At 40.7% G+C, this 18547-nt stretch overlaps 1 protein-coding gene across 3 annotated transcripts in view; it reads left to right on the top strand.

Annotated features, from left to right (window-relative positions):
- The window catches only part of Rundc3b (RUN domain containing 3B), a 159759-nt gene that overhangs the window by 92335 nt on the left and 48877 nt on the right, over nucleotides 1-18547 (top strand). For all 3 annotated transcript variants that reach the window (XM_057758775.1, XM_057758776.1, XM_057758774.1), the window contains one exon: nucleotides 10980-11148. In XM_057758775.1, coding sequence (XP_057614758.1) covers nucleotides 10980-11148 — 169 coding nt within the window. The remainder of the gene's footprint in view (nucleotides 1-10979; nucleotides 11149-18547) is intronic.

Genomic DNA, 18547 nt, shown 5'->3' with positions numbered 1-18547 from the left:
ACTTTGGGAGGTAGAATAAGTATCTCAAATATGCCATTATGAAAGTGAACCCCTAATTTCTCCCAGATAAGACTTTTCTTCCTTTAGGTTTCTTCATTCTGAAAATGAAAGTTCTATCATTTATAGTTGCTACAGAGCTATTCTTCAGTTCTCTCGGTCATCACCCACATAACCTCCATCAGTAAATCTTATCAGCTCCACTTTAACCTGCCCCTGGACATTTTAGCATCTCCCTACCTTCTACCTTAGGCTGCAGTAGTTGGTTCTTGACAAAGCAGCTAGAGACTTCTTTGGATATGTGAGGCATATCTTTGGATTCCTCTTTAGAAAACTTCTTTTACTGTCTTTTAGTGTAACAGTCTGGTTTCCGCTGCATTTGTGACCTCGCCGTGTGCTGCTGGCCCTTCCCACTGAGCTTCGGCAGGCACGGCTCTTGTTTCTCAAGCATTCTAGACACATTTGCCCATTGTGTCTGAGTCTTCTAACCTTGTGCACTGAGAAAGCAGTCTCAGTTATTTTTTACCCTTTTCTAGACTAATTACAGAAAACGAGAGAATGAAGAAACAGTCTGTATGCCAGAAAAGCTATAGAAAGACCATTTCCTCTCCATCGTGTTATTGTTCTCTATGAAAAACCAAGACCTTTATAAAAGCCACAACCAACATTTTCCATTGACACTTGGAGTGAGGTCAAAGGTAAACTTGGGGAAAGTAGTGGCTTATTTGGTATCAGTTAAAATAAGTCTTAGGGAAGGAAATAGGAACCGGAGCTCCCTTAACAATGACAATTAGCACGCTGCGAGGTCAGAACACTCTTGGCTAGGATTAAAGCTTTGCTGGATACCACATTGCTCGTGCTGCCTTCACTGAGCTAGCTGCCCTCCTGCAGTAACTGACGCCCACCCACCCAGACTGCCTTCCTCCTCAGCTCCTTTTCGCACTGTTCATGTCTGATACTGGCTAGATTCTATTCTTGTTTCCTCTGCTAGAACAGAAGCTGCCAAAAAGCCAGTCAATCTTTTTTTTTAAAGTTTGCTCAGGTATATATTACACATTGTGCGTACGACCCCCACAGCCTCCACTCTCCCTTTTCTCGCTCCTCTCCTCACTTTTGCCCCCTTGACCTAGTCGGTTTCCAGTCTGCTTTCATGTATGCGCACATGATCTTCTTGAAACGGCAAATGAGAGAAAACATTTCGGGATTTGCCTCTGCGACTGGCTTAATTCGCTTACTGTGATTGTCTCCAGTTGCGTCCACTTTCCTGCAGGGGCAAACGACCAGGGCTTTTGTTATCCTTGGTGCACAGCACACATGTGCAGTAAATACACTTGGAGATTTACGTAATGGATCTTCTAGATTTTTTCTAGTGTTTATAAGATTAAAAATATTTATTTGAAGAAGATAATACTCGTAGAAACTTCAATAAAGCTTACCAGGTTAGATATCTTATAATCTATTTTGTATTTGTCATGTCTTTATAGAACTTAAATTTTAATTCATAAAGAAGTTAAAAAAGAATCACTACCCTATAATAATTATAAATGGTAGCATGGGGCAGAGACCCAGCCCATCAATGCCTGAGGCAGAGGGGAGAGTTGTCTCATTAACTCACCGTCACTTGGCAGCAGGAGCAGGAGAACAATTACCCGCCCCCGCCCCCGCCCCGCCCTCTGCCTCAGGTGGGAGAACTGGCCCTGAGGTGCGAGAACAGGAGGGCAATTACCTGCCCCCGCCCCGCCCTCTGCCGCCCCGCCCTCTGCCTCAAGTGGGAGAACTGGCCCCTTATCAGCTGCTTCCTGCTTTCGCTTGCAAGAGAGCTCCAAAGCCTCACCTAGACAACACTGCCGAGCTGGCCCTGTGGGAGAACCGACCTTGAGGATGTGAAAGCAAGAAAACCCGCCCCACCCTTTGCTTGGCACTGTAAAGGGTGAACTCGCCAGGGAAAGCTGGAGAGCTCGTCCTGGTGGTGAAGATGCGGAGAGCTCGTGGGTTGGCCAACCCAGAAACTACCCAGGCCCAGACCAGGGTTGTGTGTCGGCCCACCCCAACATCCACCCCTGTGTGACTGCTGAAGCGCAGGCTGGGATGGGGGATGCGGTCCTGTAAACCTAGGGCTACAGGATCTCCATGGCACAGGGCAGTAACTGGATGTCCAGAAGTCGTGAGGGCCCAGTGTCGATGGGTAACAGAGACACGGGGCTCAAGCCAAACCACCGATTCTTCGCAATGTTTCCTGCTTGTAAAAATGTATCGATAAAGGTTTACTGAGGGACTCCTGTGTCGGACTGCAGCTTCCATGACGAGATTCCCCCCCCCCGCTTTTTTTTTCCTTTGTGCCCCCTTTTTTCTCTTAAATTTTATTTTGTGGGGAGAGGTGACAGGGGCAGAGGATGGATGGGAAAGTATGGGAAATGGTGGGATTGTGATGCATGATATGAAAGACACAAAGAATAAGTAAAAAAGTTAAAAAATAACAAGATATTGCTATTAAATGAAAATCTTTTGTATTAAAATTCCACTCATTCTTCAGTATAAATTCCTAATATTTTGTTACTTATATTGAGATTATTTTTCTTATTTATTTTTGAGGGGGCATGTTTTAGCAGCATCTATGTTCACCATGTGCATGCTGCCGGCATCGGGCAGAAGAGGGCGTCAGAGACCCTGGAACTAGAGTGGAAACCAATGTTTCCAGAGGAGCAGCAAGAGCTCTTAATCACTGAGCCATCTCTCCATAGCCTTATTTTGAAAATTCTTAAATCTGATTTTCTATTAAAACATTTGAAGAATTTTTGTGTCTTTTAGACTAAAATATACTTTAAAGAATTGTAAATTAAGTATACTGATAAATAAGTATACACCATCAAAGCCCACAAATTCTCCTGAAGTTTCTATCAGCTTACACCTATTTAAATGTTTTATTTACTTATTTTTCCATTTTATAGTAGGATTACATCATTCCCCTCCCTCCCTCCAGTCCCTTCCACAAGCTTTGGCCATTAAAACATTGAAAGAAAATAATATCTTGTCAAGGGCCTGTTATGTAACACCATTTCTTATTAGGGTGACCTTGAATGAACTACTTATTCTTGCTTTCTTCCTTTGTAGGATTAATGTTTATTTAAAGAATTCACTAATGGTTCTTGGTGCAGTTTTAAAGAGAATTGATAAAATGTTATGATGTATATGTAATGCTTGAATAAATGGAAAACATCATGGATTAAATATTTCTTCTCTTTCGTATCCCTAGAAAGAACTTTATTGTTATCCTTCCTTTCTATTTTTATGCATTATCATTTCTTGAGTACCTAGGAAATTAAGCACTTGAATTTTAATGTCCTTACATAATTATCTTCCTGGTTATTAATAGAACTACTATGTTGAAGGGGGATCTACATGTCTCATTTCTATTTTTAATGTTAGTATTTAAAATTTTTTTAATTAAATTTATTTTATCTTGTCTGACTCTGGGAGTGGCAAGAGAAAGAGAAGGAAGTACAGTTGCTTAGGTCACGGCACGTACATGGAATTCAGAGGATGTTGTGTTGGTCCCCTCCTTCCTCTGTGAGAGTCCTGCAGGGAAATCAGCTTATAGGCTTGGTGGTTCTGCTGAGCCATCTCAACAGCCCTGGTTGTATATCTGAGTTAAACTTATACCGCTGCGTATGATGAAAGGAAAACTGCGCATTGATGTCTTGTGCTCAGACTGTAAGTTTATTCAATTAATTGTATTTAATTAAAAGTGATATTATTAGAGAGGACATAAAAGATTTTAAGTTTCACACATATATTTATCTTGTGATTCTACTGAAATAATGCTGTCAGCTACACATATAAATATGCAGAAACAAGGAGTACAGGAAGGTGGCCATTGGTTGGTAGGAGAAAAAACACTATCAGTTGAAAGCTTACTAAGTTCTAAGCCTTGTTCTAGCTGCTGAGGAAAAACCTGTAAACAGCACAGACCAAAATCTGTTCCCACTCTCCTTTCTGTAGCAGAATATTTAGGGTATCAATGGCAGTAAATGTTGCGGCATAAAATAAATGAAAGAAGCTAAATTGATGTGTTTGGTTATGGTATAGTTTGAAATCAAATGGTGAAAAGCTATGCGGGGAGGTAGGAAGAGAAGGAAAGAAAAAGGACTGTTTCCTGGGGGCAGATTTAGTGTATACACTACAGAAAGCACATTTTTCATCTGGGAGTGGTAGCTCATATTTACGGTCTCTGACTGAAGGGTAAGGTGGTAGCATCTGGAATTTGAGGCTAACCTGGACTAGAAAGTGAGATCCATTCTCAGAAAACAAAACAAAAACAATAATTTTTTTGAAAGAAAATAATAAAATAACTACCTGATAAGCACAGGATTTGAGGAGGACAGAAGTGGGGCAGGAGACTGGTGCCTTCGCTGTAAGACAGTGTGTCTCTGAGGGGCATCTCATGTGGGATCCAGCCACTCAGCTAGATTGACACCGCAGCTCTGTTGGTGTAAGTGAAGATTTGGAGCTCGTATCTCCCCCACCGTGAGCATTAGCCGTGATATTAGAACATCTTTTTCGGGTCCTGAGTTTCTCACCTGGATCTCACTTTCAGGTCTTTTGGGAACTTTTTCCCCCTAGAGAACAATGGAGGATAATTATTTTAATCTCTTTTATTAATAAAGAGGTTGGTTGTGATCTGTTTTATTTATGAAAATTTAATATTCCACGTAAGTAAAAGGGGGCAGAACATAATTGAATATTTACTGATGTAATTGGATATTGTGTAAAACTGATGGCACTTCCATGTTACTTATTCAATATTTCTGCACCAAAGATAAAGTGTCAGTAACAAAAAGTGATATTTACATAAGTATTCTATGGTATTGCTTCAGTCAGATCACAAGATAAATGCATGCATTAAAGTCATAACCTCTTACAAGTCACTCTCTAGGTTAGACAGCCTTTGGATGACACTGAAGCCAGCTTAGCAGTTTGCGGTTTATTTACATACATGACTTATATGTACAGATAAATTTCTCATATGCCAAAACCGTGTTAGTGCCTGATGTAGGTGGGTCTCTATCTATCTGTTGCTTTCATTGGTTAATTAATAAAGAAAACTGCTTGGCCTGATAGGTCAGAACTTAGATAGGCGGAGTAGACCAAACAGAATGCTGGGAGGAAGAAGGCAGTGAGGCAGACGCTATAGCTCTCCTCTCCAAGATGGATGCAGGTTAAGATCCTTTCCGGTAAGCCACCACCTCGTGGTACTACACAGAATATTAGAACTGGGTTAAAGCAAGATGTGAGAATAAGCCAATAAGAGGCTGGAACTGATGGGCCAGGCAGTGTTTAAAAGAATACAGTTTCCATGTAATTATTTCGGGGCAAAAGCTAGCCGGTGGCCGGGAGCTGGGCGGTGGGAAGCGGCCCACAACTCCTTTTACATGTGCCTTTTTAAGTAAATGTATATCTCTCTAGCATCATCTTACAACACTTTATCAATAGAAATTTGAATCCGTGATAACTTTAAAGTTAATGTCTGGGTTTGTATTTGGTGCTGAGGCTTGAGACCAGGGCCTCATATATATAAGGGACGAACTCCATCACGGAGCTGTACCACCAACCCCAGTTTTCCTCTGTGTTCTCTGTCTTGTGGGCCTGAAGATGTACTCCTTTATTTCACATTCAACATTTCTGACAGTGAATGGCCTTGCATAGGTTTAAGCAATACTTTTTCTTTCTTTTATTTGATGTTGTTCTGGGGTGTATAAAATAGAGGACAGCTGTGAAGACTTGCATAGTTTCTCAGAGTCATCCTAGTTATGAAAGTCCTCGCTCCTGGTTCTCCTTCCAACCCACGCAGCCCTCACAGAGGTTTGCAGGAAATTGTAAGTGGATGACCTGTTTACATTTGTTATTTTTTTCCAGACAGCATTTCACTGTGTAGCTCTGACTGTCCTGGAACTTGCTTTGTAGACCAGGCTGGCCTTGAATGTGAGCCATCCACCAGCCTCTGCCTCCCCAGTGCTGAGACTAAAAGCAGATGCTACCACCACCTGGCTCTGTTTAGATTGTTTAACCTATTGCATGAAGTAAAACTCTTTTAAAAAATAATTTACTTTTTCTTTGTATGCATTGGTGTATTGCCTGCACATATATCTGTGTGAGGGTGCCAGGGCCCCTAAAAATAAAGTAGGCAGAGTGTGGTGGTGCCTACCTTTAGTCCTGTACTGGGAGGTAGAAAAAGATGGATCTCTGGGATTTGTAGGCCAGCCTAGTCTACAGTGAGTTCCAAGATAGACAGGGCTATGTAGAGAGACTGTGTTCCAAGAGACAAAATAAAAAACAAAACAGCAATAGCTCACAGAGAAGGTATATGAGACATGAGCGTGTGAGATAACAAATCATCAAGCACATACTGAGTCCTCATTTGCACAGGCAGAGAAAACGTCAGTATTAGGAAAGTCCTGTTGTTTGTAGCCTTTTATCACAACCTCTGTTAGCCACTGAAGAGTCTTCCCTCTGACATTGTGGATAATCATTTCATGTCCTCTAAAAATTGACTTAACTCATAAATACTATAGTTACACTTATGTGTGTGTGTTCAGGTGTTTTTGTATAACATTGTAAGACTCCTTAAAGTTCCTTGTATATAGATGCCACTCATCTCCACAGCATAATGATATTTTGTTATATAATACAACGCAATATTATGTATCTATTTTGGTTTCAAAAGAGCAGTGTCTCAGTGTAGAACAAGGTGTTTAATGTGCCTATGAATTTTATGTATATTTTCTCATATGCTTTGCATACACATTTGTTTATAAAATTGCCAGAACCAAAGGTATTTACCTTCAACTCTAGTACATGATGTGAAATATTTTTTGAAAGATTTGTAATAACGTAGACTCCCATTGCTGACACTCCTCACCATCAGGTGTGGGTGTGATGAATGCAAGCCTGTGGTTTCAAGTGGTTGTTCCTAGTTACCAATGAGATTGAGCACACATCCATGTACTCATTGGCTCTAGAATTTCTGTTTTGTGTGAATTGTATACTCAAATACTCTCTCACACATACTTTGTGTTGTCTTTCTTTTCCTTACTGATTTATGGGAGTCATTTACGTGACTGGAGATGAGCCCTTTGTTATATGTATTATATTTTCCAAAGCTAGTTCTTGTTTTTTCCCCTCTATCTGATGGTATCTTTTGATGTGTAGGAATCTCTAATATAAGGTTGTTTTGAAGTCTTCAGAGTTCAGTTTTTGTGAATAATCTTTGAGATCTTTTCAATGAAAACTGTTCTTTTCATTGAGGTCTATTGTGTTACATGGATTATATAATCCTTAATTTTTTTCCTGGTGTCTATAGATAATTGACAGTTTCCAGCTAACTATGTTCCAGTAAATATGTTGTTTTCAGTATGTTTCATAGATTTTCCTTTTTGACTATCAATGCTATGTTACCCTGTAAACAAATTTAGAATGATCATATTATTTACTGCTATCATGTACACTTTGTAAAGAGGTGATGTGCATGGTTGGCAACTGTGTGGCAGGTACACTTATACTTGCCAGTATGTGGAAGCCAGAGGTCAACCCTTATTTTTTGATTCAGGATCTCTCCCTGGAACTTTGTCAGGCTAGGCTATCTGGCCAGCAAGTCTCAGGGATCTTCCTGTCTTTACTTCGTATTCCTACTGTGCTACAGTGCCCAGTTATTTTCCATGGTTCTGGGTGCCCAGACCCTGATCTTCAGGCTTGTGCACTAAGCACTTTATCAACTGTGCCGTCTCTCCATCCAGCCACTCACAGTTTTCAACACAATGGTAGCTGCTTTCGATGAATTTAACCCCGGGTCTTTTCTTATGTTTATCTGATATATACGTTTTCAGACCTGTTTCAGCTAGCAAGATTGACCTCTGCTGAATTTTAAAATAATTTAACATTTTGAATTGATTACTGTTGTGTACATGATGTATGGGGGAGTATATGCATGGCCCAGCACATGTGCAGAGGGTACAGGACAGTTTTGTGGAGTCATTCTTTCCTTCCACCTTACATGGTTGTAGAGCCGTGGGATTATATTCTGAACACTCCTAAAATGTTTGCTTCCAAAGGGAAGCTCGTTAGCTGAGGTTAGTGACGTAATTGAAAATCACCAGGTCCATAAAAACAGAACATATGGAGGAAAATGCTGCAACCGGTTGAGCACACAGCAAGCAAATCAAGTTCTCAAAACCGAGTAGACACAGTGGCACCAGGATCACCGGAGCTCAGGAAGCGAGGTCTGCCTGAGCTAAACAGTGACATTTTGTTCGTGCTGAACCTGGTGACACACAGGTATAATCCCAATACTGAGGAGGCAGGGCCAGGCTGAACTCTACCTGAAGACCCTGTCAGGAAAGAGAGGGGCAGAAACAGGAGGAGATGGTATAGGAAGAGAAAAGAAAGAGGGAGTCCTATTTGAAGTAGGAAAGAGGGAGGAGAAAAAGAAAGAAAGAAAGCAAACAAAACCAAAAATCCCCATAACAAACAAAAATAACAGCCCTCAGTCAGAAGCACATCGAAGGTCATTGTGAATAATCTGAAACTACTCCTTAGGAAACAAACCACAGGAAACAAAAGCAACCATATGTTGTACCTAGAAAATGAATCTAAAGCATGTTCTTAAAGTGTTGCTTAAAAAAAGTTGTTTCTCTGACCTCCACATGTCTACACATGCACATACCACACACACACACCACACACATCCTCTCTCTCTCTCTCTCTCTCTCTCTCTCTCTCTCTCTCTCACTCACTCACACACACACACACACAGTGTCATCAGGTCAACAAGACTCCTCCACTGGTGAAGAACTTGCCAGTCAGAGCAGTATCCTGCTCTTTACTCTTGTTTCTGATGCTGGTGGTTGAACCTGGGTCCTCATGAATGTTAAACAAGTGCCCATCCACTGAGTTACACCTCCAGCCTGTGTATTATCTTTTAAACTATTTAGTATACTTCATTTTATGCGCTTTGATCAGTTTTTTATGTACATGTATTTTATTTTATGTATTTGTGAATGAAATTGACTTTTTCTTTCTTATATAATATTGCCATATGAAATAGTTATATTGGGGATATCATGAAAATTTTTCTTTGTTATCTAAACTTTTATTGAATTACAAAAAAAAACAGCATCACGAACATTTGATAAAACATGTTTGTAGAAATTATTGTTTCTTTTATTTTTGAGATTATAATTATGTCATTCCTCCATTCCTTGTCCTCTCCCAAGCCCTCCCATATACCTTTCCTTGCTCTCTTTCAAATTTGTGGTTTCTTCTTTCATTGCTTGTTCTTATGCGCATATATGTAATATGTGCATATGTGTAATGTGCGCATATATGTAATGTGCGCATATATGTAATATGGGTATATATGTAATATGGCATATGTGTGATGTGGGCATATATGTAATGTGCGCATATATGCAATATGGGCATATATGTAATATGGCATATATGTAATGTGGCATATATGTAATGTGCGCATATATGTAATATGCTCATATATGTAATATGGGCATATATGTAATATGGCATATGTGTGATGTGGGCATATATGTAATGTGCGCACATATGTAATATGCTCATATATGTAATATGTACATACATAGCTAATCCTGAATAAAACATGGTCAGCCTGTGTAATGTTACTTGTATGTGTGTTTTCAAGGCTGACCTGGATAAGCAACCAGTATGCATTTCTCTAAGAAAGACTATTTCTCTGTGAGATTTTTTAAATTACTGATTTACTGTCACTCCTAGTCATATGAATGTTCAAGTTTTCTATTTCTTCTTTTTTATTTATTTTATGTGCATTGCTGTTTTGTCTACATATATGTTTGTGTGAGGGTGTTGAATCCCCTGGAACTGTAATAGACAGTTGTGAGCTGCCATGTGGATTTTGGGAATTGAACCCAGGTCCTCTGAAAAAGTAGTCAGTGCTCTTAACCACTGAACCATCTCTCTCCAGCCGCCCTCCCCAAGTTTTTCATTTCTTCCTGAGTCTATTTTGGCAAAGTAGTTCATTAACATTTTCAAAATTTTTATATCATGATCTTCAGAGAACTACTTAATATTGTAACACTCTCTATTTTTTTTCTTTCTTTCTTTTGTTTTGTTTTGTTTTTCGAGACAGGGTTTCTCTGTGTAAACCTGGCTGTTCTGGAACTTGCTCTGTAGACCAGACTGGCCTTGAACTCACAGAAATCTACCTCCCTCTGCCTCCCCGAGTGCTAGGATTAAAGTTGTGTGCCACCATCACCTGGCTTTAAAATTCTCTTAAACTGGGAGATGACATTACTTTTTGTGTTTAATTTTTAGCTTTGCTTTTGCCCGGTTCAAAACCCTGACTCAGATATTTAGAATTTTCCTTTCCACTTCCTTTCTCATCCCTCATTTTCTCGCCTTACTGTGTTCATTTCTGCCACACAGGTACCATGCAGAATTTTAAATAGGGATTACGATGGGCATGCTCTCTGTTTCTGTGCCTGTCCTGCTACAGATGCTGAGGAGTGACTGGTTCTTCTGAACTTGACTTCCCTCTGACAGGGCTGAGCTGCCCTTGGTGACCTGTATCCACAGCCATTAGCTGGTGTAGAGAGTGGATGAGCATTGGCCGCCTAGGGCATGCCCAGCTTCTCGAGTTTCTCACATTCTCTGAGGAGCTTTTTCTTCTTTGGGTATTCTGGTGTTTTTTATGGTAATGCTTCAGATTTATAAATCTCACTTTAAGTGTAGCTAAGTAGACTTGACTCTGTGACCAACAAGTCAACAAGCTATGCTATCTTGCCATTTTTAAGACATATAAGTCTTTATAGTAGAATTATTATAATTCTGTCTTTACTACCGAGTATTTTAGAGTTTGTCCGCTGGTGCTTACAAAACAGAAGTGTTAATTTTAAGAATATGCCGTTTCACTTTCTTCTTTTTACCTTTGATCTCCCTAGCTCTGATAGTATTAGCAGTGATGAGGAGGAACTCAGGACTTTCGGAAGCAGCGACAGTGAAAGCAGCACCCCAGAGAATGTGGGCCCACCCCTCATCATGGATGAGAACAGCTGGTTCAACAAGTGTAAGAGAGTTAGACAGAAATACCAACTTACCCTGGAGCAGAAGGTATTTATCTGTTCTCAAAAGTCACTTCATTTGGCTTTGTATTTTACCTTTGGATTCTCACTATTCAAAGATCTTTTAACTAAAGAAAATCATGTACTCATAGCTATATCTCCTTTATTTCCGAAGTGAAATCTTACTTAAAATCATAGAGATACAAGGCGGCAGGTTAGAGGTACCCAGAAGAAAGCCTCTACAAGACACAAAACAACTGAAGGGGCTGGACATGAAGGACAAGCCCATAGTCTCTCAGCATTTAGGAGAAGACAGAAGGATGAGAGTTGGGGACTAGCCCAGGCTACATAGCAGCAAGACCCCATCTTAAATAAAGCCAAGGGCTGAGTAGGGGCAGCTTAATGGTAGAGCATTTACACTGCATGCACCAATCACCTGACTCAATACCCAGCATCCCAAAACAGCCCTCGGGGAGAAGCTGCTTGAAGACAAGACTGTAAGAAAACAGGAAAGCTCAGCACCATGCATGCCACTTGGAGAAACCCATGCACCTTCATAGCGAGTCAGTTTATCAGCAGTGATTATCAAAGGACTTGGAGGTGAACGATAAAGAGACCTAGAGAGCACAGCTGCACTGTACAGAGGTGCCGTGGGAACGCAGTGGCCCAGACTGAGCAGGATGACTTGGCACTAGAGAAGTTCTCTGCACTTTCCAGCGTATGTTTGGGAAGCTATTTTTAAAAAGTCATGCCTGAGCTTGCTGTGCCAGGAATCAAAGTGCCTTCCAGGAACTGGCAAGAAACATGACTATGCTGACTGAGTTGGAGCCTGGGAGACTCTGTGAAATGAACTGAATGAGAATCCTGTTCAAATGAAACCTGTCTGAGTACAGTTCCACTTTAAGACTGCCAGCTGATTCTGCTCTTGAGATAAGCAGAAACACTAGAGCCCTGGGCATTAGCAGTGACTGGCAAGGCCCATGCTGCTGCAGCCTGTGTTGACTTATAACCTCATGTCCTCTCACAACCCTCTGAGTGGCCACCACAGATAGTGCCAGGGATCATGATGCTCACAGCACCCTCTACACCCGCTTCGCCCCATGAAGTATGCAGGGCAAGTGTTTCCAGAATAAACCTTCAGGGAGGTGGAGGCTGTATGCTAGCTCTAGATCTTACTCTAGAGCAATGGTTCTCACCCTTCCCACTGCTGAGACTCTTCAATACAGTTCCTTATGTTGTGGTGATCCCAACCATAAAATTATTTCCGTTACTACTTCATAACTGTTATCATGTGAACGATTCTGGTGGTCTTTGTTGACTCCTGTGAAGGGACCACTCGGCCCCCAAAGGTGCGACCCACAGGTTGAGAGTAAAGGCACTACAGGTTTGTCAGATGCTGGCGCCACCTGCCAGGAACAGAGTGGACCAAGGAAAGGAGTGAAAAGGTTCGGGATTGCACATCTGCACCTATCCCCGTAGCTGGGGTTGCTTTAGTGGAGAGGAAACTTTAATTTTTCTTTTAAAAAGTTGAATTTTTTTGTTGTTAGTGTGTTTATATGTGTGTATGCATCCACATGTATGTAAGTGCCTCAGCGTGCATGTGGAAGTCAGAGGACAACTTTGGGGAGCAAGATTTCTCCTTCCATGGATTTCAGGGATTGGACCTAAATGACCAGGCTTGAGCAGGAAGCACTTTCACCTGCTGATCCATCCCTCTGGCCTTTCGTAGCTGATTTGCTTCTATTTATTCTTTTGTTGTTGCTGTTTGTTTTCCTGTATCTGTGTGGTTCTGAGGAGCAAGCTTAGCATTTTGATCACATTTGCTTGACTCTCTATTGCTAAACTGGGTATTCCCAGCTCACCCATTAATGTACCCATGACCCACTGATGATAAACCTTGGTAGATACTTAAAGCACAGAGAATATAGGCCCCCAGCTGATGACCTAGCTGCAGGTAGGCATGGCTGCACTTAAGATCCATTCCTAGACATCCATCCCATAGCAGCAACAGAGAGAAGTTGTTGTAGACACTATACCTGAAAGCCTTCTGCATAGGTTTTCTCCCTTCCTGTGTCAGACTGTCCCTTGCTAACAAATCTGGAAAAGTAGGCATAAAGCTTTTGGCCCATATATCAAATATTCTACTGTCTATATCACACCACAGAAAGACTACTCTTCTGAGGCCTACAGAAATTGCGGGTCCTTCAGACTCTAAATTAGTATACGTTGTATACAAACCCCATTACCAAGCAAAGGAGCTACAGGGAAGTAGACCATTAAAGTAATCCTACAGGCAAGGTCACGTTACCAAGAGAAACTGCTCACTATGAAGACTCCCTCATAAACACTGTGTTAATTCATCTCTGTGGCAAAATGCCTTACTTGAGAAATAATTTAAAGGAAAAAATGTTTTATTTGGTTCCCAGGTTCAGAGTTTTGGGTCCATATTTGGCTTAGTCCGTTGCTTCCATGGTGGTAGTCAGGCAGAGCATGGCTGTGTCATGAGCCTATAGCAGACAAAGCTGCTCACCTTATGGTGATAAGAAAGCATGTAACTCCCAGAGCATGCATCTGCCCTCTTTTCTCAACTAGATCCTACTTCCTTCAACTCCCAGTGGTTTCCAATTGTCTATTAAACTAAGTGGATTATCTCAGTGAATTTTGTGTCCTCATAATCCAAAATTCTCTGAGCAGGGCTATATTGGGGACCATGCCTTCAATGAATGAGCCTTTGGAAGACATTATATACTAAAACTATAATAAAAGTGGAAAAATATCCATCTCAACAGGTGTTTATGAATAAAATTTAGCATACAAATAGGAGAGATTAGTGCAAAAGGGATGATTCCTTTAAAAGTTCATAATTCTCTTGTAATTGATTCTAAAGATAACAAAATGAAAAATATACTGAAGAATTTAAAAAGAATGCTTTTTAAAAATACTTAATAAACAGTCATAGTTTCACATGAATTTAATCCAAGCACTCAGGAAACTGAGACAGGAGCATCACTGTGGGTTTGAGACCACCCTGGGCTACTTAGTAAATTCCAGGCTAGCATAGGCTACATAGTAAGACCCTTATTTTAAAAATGAATAGCTGTTCTGAAAAAGAGCCAAACAAATTTCTGGGGAATGAAAAGCTTGATAAGAGTGTTTAAAATGAAGACGGAAGCCTGCCCCCTAGAGTGGATCAAGCAAAAGAGAAGATATCCGGGCTTAAAGATACACACGTGTGTGTATGTGTATATGTATATATGGGTATATGTATGTGTGTATTTATGTGTATATGTGTATATATATATATATTATGTGTGTGTGTGTGTATGTGTGTGAGATCTCTGGGACCCCATTCACACGTGTGTGTATGTGTATATGTATATATGGGTATATGTATGTGTGTATTTATGTGTATATGTGTGTGTGTGTGTGTGTGTGTGTGTGTGTGTGTGTGTGTGTGTGTGAGAGATCTCTGGGACCCCATTCAAAGGCTAAAAGTCAGTAAGTCAGGTCGATGTGTGTATAGACTAAACATGTATATGTTGACTAGACATAGAAAAGAGGCTAAAATTATAGAAAACCCTTTTAGTGAAATAGTAAAAAGTTTGACACAGAGAGTATTTATGACCCCAAATAGACATGACCGTAGAATAACCTCTTCATGACATAGTTGAGCTGCCAAAAGTACAGAACAGCCACAAAAAAAGAGTATTAAGAGCTGAAGGAGAAGCTTCAACTCACAGTTAAAGGCAAACCTGTCAGAATGGCAGCAGCCTTCTCAGCAGAAACTCAGAGCCAAGAGGGCATGGAGTCGTGTGTCTGGCATACAGGGAAAGAACAATGCCAGCCTTACCGTGCGTCCCAAAGTTAACCTTTAGGGAAATAGACTTCCCCGATAGCATGCGCTAAGGCAGTTCCTGACCACTGACCCAGCGCTGGAGAAGTAAGGAGGGTGGCGTGTTGCTCAGATGGTAGGATGCTTGGCCAGTGTACACAAAGTTAGAGAAGGTGGGGGAGAGGCTGGAGATACGATCAAACTGTGTGTATGCATGTATAGAAATATCTCTGTGAAACCCATCAATTTAAACATTTATTAAAAACAGGTATAAAAATAACAGACAAGTTTTAGGAGAGGTTTCTGTTAAACTTTTCTTAATTTTTTTGTTATAAAAAAATGAAACTTTTTTAAAATTTACATTTTATCTCTATATTTGAGATGTTAATTCTTGTGAGAAATTTTATGAAATATTATTTATAAAATTCAGCGATTGTCTTAGTGCATAGATGTCTGCCTTTTAAATTTGATTATTTTAGCACTTCTTGTTTCCTAAGGATTGAACTAAGTAATGTAGATGAATGACAAAAAGAAATAAAAAGGAAAATAAAGAAACATGTCTACTCCTAGGTATGCTAGAGGAAATGGTTTATTTTAGATAAAGGTAGACATAGTCAGAGGCAGGGACATTTGGGAGAGTCCCGAGTAGAAATATCCAGACTGAGCTGTGCCAAGTGGGGTGGGAGGGAAGGGAGAGGGGAGAGAGGGACCAGGTGCAGCAGCCAGGAGACCCAAAGGTACAAAGAGAGTGGACAACCAGCATGGTTGGATTATATAGGGAAGAGCAACCCAGAGCCCTGGGCTAGAGAATTTTGGGTAGTGGTAGAGACAGGGATGCAGGGAGAACCTGGCTGCAAGAGTCTACTTTGATATGTTAAATAGGCACCTAAGCCATTTGTGTGTGTTAGCTTTGAAACCTAACAGTAGACTCTATAGTAGAAACTCAACCTCAAGTCCATTGAGTTTGTGACCTTCGCTTTTTAATCACATTATGTTTTATTTTATTCCTTCTTCAAATTTGACAGTATATGTAAGAAAATCTGGAGAGAAGTTGCAATAGAAATACTAGAACAATAAAAAAAATACAATCAGGAAAATGTTGACAAAATAAATTTACAAATATAGATTTTTATTTTTTTAAAAAAAATCTTTATTTTTATTCTGTTTCTTCCTTTCTTGTATACATTTATATTTTTACATCCCTACCAGTTTCCCCTCCCAGCTTCTCTCCCCTACCTTCCCTCTGCTCCCCATCCACTCCTCCTCCATTTCTATTCAGAAAAGGGCAGCCCCCCCCCCCATGGATATTAACAAAACTTAGCATACCAAATTGCCATAAAGTTAAGCACCTCTTTGCATATAAAGGCAGGACAAGGCAACCCAGTATGAGGAAAAGAGTCTCAAAAGTTGGCAAGAGTCAGAAACAGCCCGTGCTCCAACTCTTAGGAGTCCCACAGGAAGACCAAGCTGCACAGCTGTAATACAGATGTGCAGAGTCATGTGCCTAGGTCAGTCCCATGCAGGCTCCCTGGTTGTCATTTCAGTGTCTGTGAGCCCCTGCAAGCCCAGGTTAGTAGGTTCTGTAGTCCCATGCAGGCTCCTGGGTTGTCAGTTCAGTGTCTGTGAGCCCCTGCAAGCCCAGGTTAGTAGGTTCTTTGGTTTTCTTGTGGCAGTCTTGATGCCACTGGCTCCCACAGTCCTTCCTCCCCCTCTTTCATAAGGTTCCCTGAGCTCTACTGATGGGGTTCCATCGGTTGCTGCATGAAGCCTCTCTGATGTCCGTTGGGCTAGGCACCAATCCCAGCACATCCCATAGTTAGGACAGACTGTAGGTTAAAGGTTATGTGGCTGGGTTGGTGTCCCAGTCCCTCCACTGGACGTCTTGCCTGGTCACAGGAGCTGGCCAGTTCAGACTGTATATTCCCTATTGCTAGGAGTTTTAGCTGGGGTCATCCTTGTAGATTCCTGGGAGTTTCCCTTGGACTAGGTTTCAACCTCACCCCAAAATGTCCCCCTTTTTCCAATCTCTTTCACTACTTTTGCCTTCTATCCCCACCAACTGATCACCCATGTTCCCATCCCTACCCCCTACAGTCCACCCACAAAATCTCTTCTCTTTCCCTTTCCCAGGGAGATCCAAGCTCTTCTTGTTTCCTAGGCTGAGTCTGTGGATTGTACCATGGTTATCCTTTACAGCTAATACCTGCTTATTAGTGAGTGCATACCATGTTTGTCTTTCTGGGTCTGCGTTACCTCCTTTAGGATGATTCTTTTCTAGTTCTATCCATTTGCCTTCAAATTTCATATCATTGTTTTTAACAGCTGAGTAATACTCCATTGTACAAATGGACTACATTTTCTTTATCCACTCTTTGACTGAGGGTCGTCTAGTTGTTCCCAGGTTCTAACTAATACAAATAAAGCTGATGTGAACATTGTTTTAAGCAAATGTCCTTATGGTATGATTGAGCATCCTTTGGGTATGTGCCCAAGAGTGGTATCGCTGGGTCTTGAGGGAAATCAATTCCCAATTTTCTGAGAAACTACCATATTGATTTCTAAAGTGAATGTATGGTTTGCACGCCTACCAGTAATAGGGGAGTGTCCCCTGGTTCCACATCCTGTCCAGCAGGAGCTGTCACTTGTGTCTTTGATCTTAGCCATTCTCACTTATATAAGATAGAATCTCACAGTAGCTTTATTTGCATTTCCCTGACAGCTAACAGTGTTGAACATTTCTTTAAGTGTTTCTTGGCCGTTTGAGATTCTTCCGTTGAGTGTGCTCTGTTTAAATCTGTACCTGATTTTTAACTGTTTAATCTGTTTTTTTGATCTCGCAGACTCCACCTACTCTCTCTCTCCCCATCCCTTTTTGGATTTCCCACCTGGCTTTATTCTACTAAGCCATTGGCTAAAAGCAGCTTTATTCATTAACCAATATAAGCAACACATATACAGAAGGCTTCCCACATCAAACCAACTCTTTGTTCCATTGATTCTTTGTATTGTTCTCTCTGTTTCTATTTTATTGATTTCATTTCTCAGTTTGATTATTTCCTATCATCTAATCCTCTTGGCTACATTTGCTTCTCTTTTTTTTTGTAGAGCTTCCAGATATGCTGAGACCTCTCCAAATTCTTCATGAATTTAGTTAGTGCTATAACTTTTTACTTAGCACTGCTTTCATTGTGTCCCAGAAATTTGGGTACATTGTGCATTCATTTTTGTTGAATTCTAGGCAGTCTTCAATTTTTTTTTTAATTTCTTCCTTGACACAGTAGTCATTCAGTAGGGAGTTGTTCAGTTTCCATGAGTTTGTAGGCTTTCTGTTATTGTTGAAATCCAGCTTTAATCCATGTTAGTCTAATAGCTAGGGGTTATTTCAATTTTCTTGTTATCTGTTGAGACTTGCTTTGTAACTGAGCATGTGGTCAGTTTTGGAAAATGTTCCATGAGATACCTGGAAGAAAGTATATTTCTTTGTGTTTGGCTGAAATGTTGTATAGAAATAGTTAGGTCCATTTAGTTCATAATGTCTGTTAGCCCAGTATTTCTCTATTTACTTTTTGTCTGGATGATCTGTCCATTGGTATGAGTGGAATATGGAAATCTTCCA

Source organism: Chionomys nivalis, chromosome 26 (assembly GCF_950005125.1).
Source record: "Chionomys nivalis chromosome 26, mChiNiv1.1, whole genome shotgun sequence".
Lineage (NCBI taxonomy): Eukaryota > Metazoa > Chordata > Mammalia > Rodentia > Cricetidae > Chionomys > Chionomys nivalis.
The sequence above is the reverse complement of the archived record's forward strand: the minus strand, read 5'-3'. Positions and strand labels throughout refer to the sequence as shown.